The 2,500-nt window shown below is 29.5% G+C and overlaps 1 protein-coding gene across 1 annotated transcript in view; it reads left to right on the forward strand.

Annotated features, from left to right (window-relative positions):
- The window catches only part of LOC138866807 (uncharacterized), a 9,108-nt gene extending 6,851 nt beyond the window's left edge, over window positions 1-2,257 (forward strand). Inside the window, exon 5 of the mRNA XM_070140587.1 lies at window positions 1,832-2,257. Coding sequence (XP_069996688.1) covers window positions 1,832-2,034 — 203 coding nt within the window. The 3' untranslated portion in view covers window positions 2,035-2,257. The remainder of the gene's footprint in view (window positions 1-1,831) is intronic.
- The last annotated feature ends 243 nt before the right edge of the window (window positions 2,258-2,500 follow it).

A 2,500-nucleotide genomic window follows, 5' to 3' on the forward strand; every position in this document is an offset into this window, starting at 1 on the left:
ATCAGCAAAATTTCGTGTACTTTCTATACGGTCTGCGTGCCCATCGAGTGATCTCTTCAAAATCGTGAACGAAAATACGATAGAATGTTTTTTGTTGTTTTCATTAGTATATAAATAATCATGATATAACAGATTCAAATGGATTTACCACAAAATGTGATTGAGATTATCGTAATGAATAATAACAGACTTTTCTAGCTATTTATGTCCTTCTCTTTTTTGTAACTTTATTTCTTCTTAAGCTTATGTAAGAATTTCAATAACAACATTAATCAGTTTCCGATATCTGTAAATCTTTGCAAGATCGAGAAAAAAACATTGTCGAAAATACAGGATGATTTAACCTCTTCAAGATATCATCTTAAAGCTCAGAAACTCCATTAGATTACTATAGATGACATGATATTACTCACGAAAGAGGATCAGAAGCTCCTAGAATGACATTCCGATTCTTCAAATCGTTTTAAATTCTCTTTGTTAGCTTTCGTATTGTTTTTTTTCTCTGTTTTTACCGTTTATGGATTATTATTATTTATGGTTTTTATATTCGGTAGGTTTCCATATCTTTATTTTACAATTTTATTGTATACAAGATTTTTTTTTTTACTATTTGTATTTTTTCTATTCATAAGATACTCCTATTTGATAATTTGATAATATCATAAAATATTCCGTTTAAAGGTAATATTTAATCTAATGATAGTATTTGATTTAATGATATTCATTTCATAATAATATCTGATTCAATGATGTTTGATTCAATAAAGATATTCAGTTTAATTATACTTTATAATCTAATAATATCTAATTGAATTATGATATCTGATATAATAATGATATTAAATCCAATTATAATATTCCGTTTAATAAGAATATCATAATCTATTCCTATCTCTGAGATTCACACATAGTTTTCCTTTATTTTTTCCTGGCTTTCTTTTTTACAATATATCCATATTTCCGATTTTCCTGTGAGCAGATATTTATATTCCTTTTTTCTACCCAGTGACATTGTTTTTTTTCTATTCTTTTCTATTTCTTTTTCTTCTTTTCATCCATGACATATTTTTATTCATGTTTTTTTCCTGTATATTACAAAATTATATTTTTTTCTGTCCGGCACTAAACGTTAAAAAAATCGACTTTTGTCCTTTTTTTATTTTTGTCTGCTTTTGTTATATTATATATTATATGTTATATACCAATTCATGAAATAATTGCATATTTAATCTTGAATTCATGTCTTTGTCAACAATCACAATATATTTTTCTTTTCGGAAGTTAAATGGTTTTCTGTCAATAACATTTTCCTTTTCTTGCATATCAAACAGCTGTTTTCCTTCCTATAATAAGACGGTTTTCCCAATCCTAAGATGTTTTCCTATTCGTATGACATTGTTCTCCCATCTGTAAGAGGTTATTACTCCCAATTTTCGTATTTAAAAAAGTAATAATTTTTCTGTTTACAAATTACTCAATACTCCTATCTATTTATCTCATATCTTATCTTATCTATCATTTTCCTTTCCTCTTCTGTTTCTGCCCTTCGATTCATTTTGATTTCTTCTTTCTTCGTTTTCGTTTTAATCATTTCTTTTTTTCAATGATTTAAATGTCTTTTTTCATTTTTTCATAAATAATTTCCATTTCTATATTTTCAATCATTTCAATCATTCAATGTCTTTTTTTGCTATAGTTTAAATTTCTTCTTTCATTTTTTTCAATAAATTCCATTTCTTTTATTCAATAATTTCCATTTCTTTATCTTCAATTATTTCAATTTCTTTTTTTTTAATACCTTCAATTTCTTATTTTCTTCTTCCATTCACAGTCCCCTTCCGAAGACAAGACGACCTCCAACACGCCCCCGCCATCCCCCCTGCTCCTGCTCCCGCCCCCCACCCCGCCCACGTCGCCCCAGCAGCCCCACGCCCACCCCACCCGCGCCCAGTCCGACCAGCTCCCCCTCAGAAGAAGCGTCGGGACCCCTTCGTCAGGCAGAAACCCCGGCGGAGACCTGTGATAAGATCCTAAAGGTTTCCTTGAGATCCTGACTTGGCTTCGAGGACGGGGAAAGGGAGGAGGGAAGGATAGTTTTGGTGCTTTTCTATCTCCTTAGTTATTGTTATTTGTGTTATCATTGTTTCTCTATAGTTGTTATTACTTTTATTGTCAGTGCTTCTGTATAGTTAATATTATCTTTTATCATTTTTGTTATTATTATCATCATTATTGTTATTATTATTATCATAATTGTTATTGTTATTGTTATTGTTATATTTTTTTTTGGGGGGGAGGGGTGTTGGTGTTGTAAGACCTATAATACTTTAAGATTTGTGTGGATTTTTGTAGGATTCTTTGGTATCTTGATGGATTCCATGAAAGATTTTTTTTTTTTTTTTTTTGTAAGATGTAGAAAGATCTTATTTTCTTTTTGTAAGATCTTGAAAATTTTCTTTTTGTGAGATGAAGATTTTTTGTAAGATCTTGAAGGAAATCT

This window comes from Penaeus vannamei, chromosome 27, assembly GCF_042767895.1.
Source record: "Penaeus vannamei isolate JL-2024 chromosome 27, ASM4276789v1, whole genome shotgun sequence".
Classification (NCBI taxonomy): domain Eukaryota; kingdom Metazoa; phylum Arthropoda; class Malacostraca; order Decapoda; family Penaeidae; genus Penaeus; species Penaeus vannamei.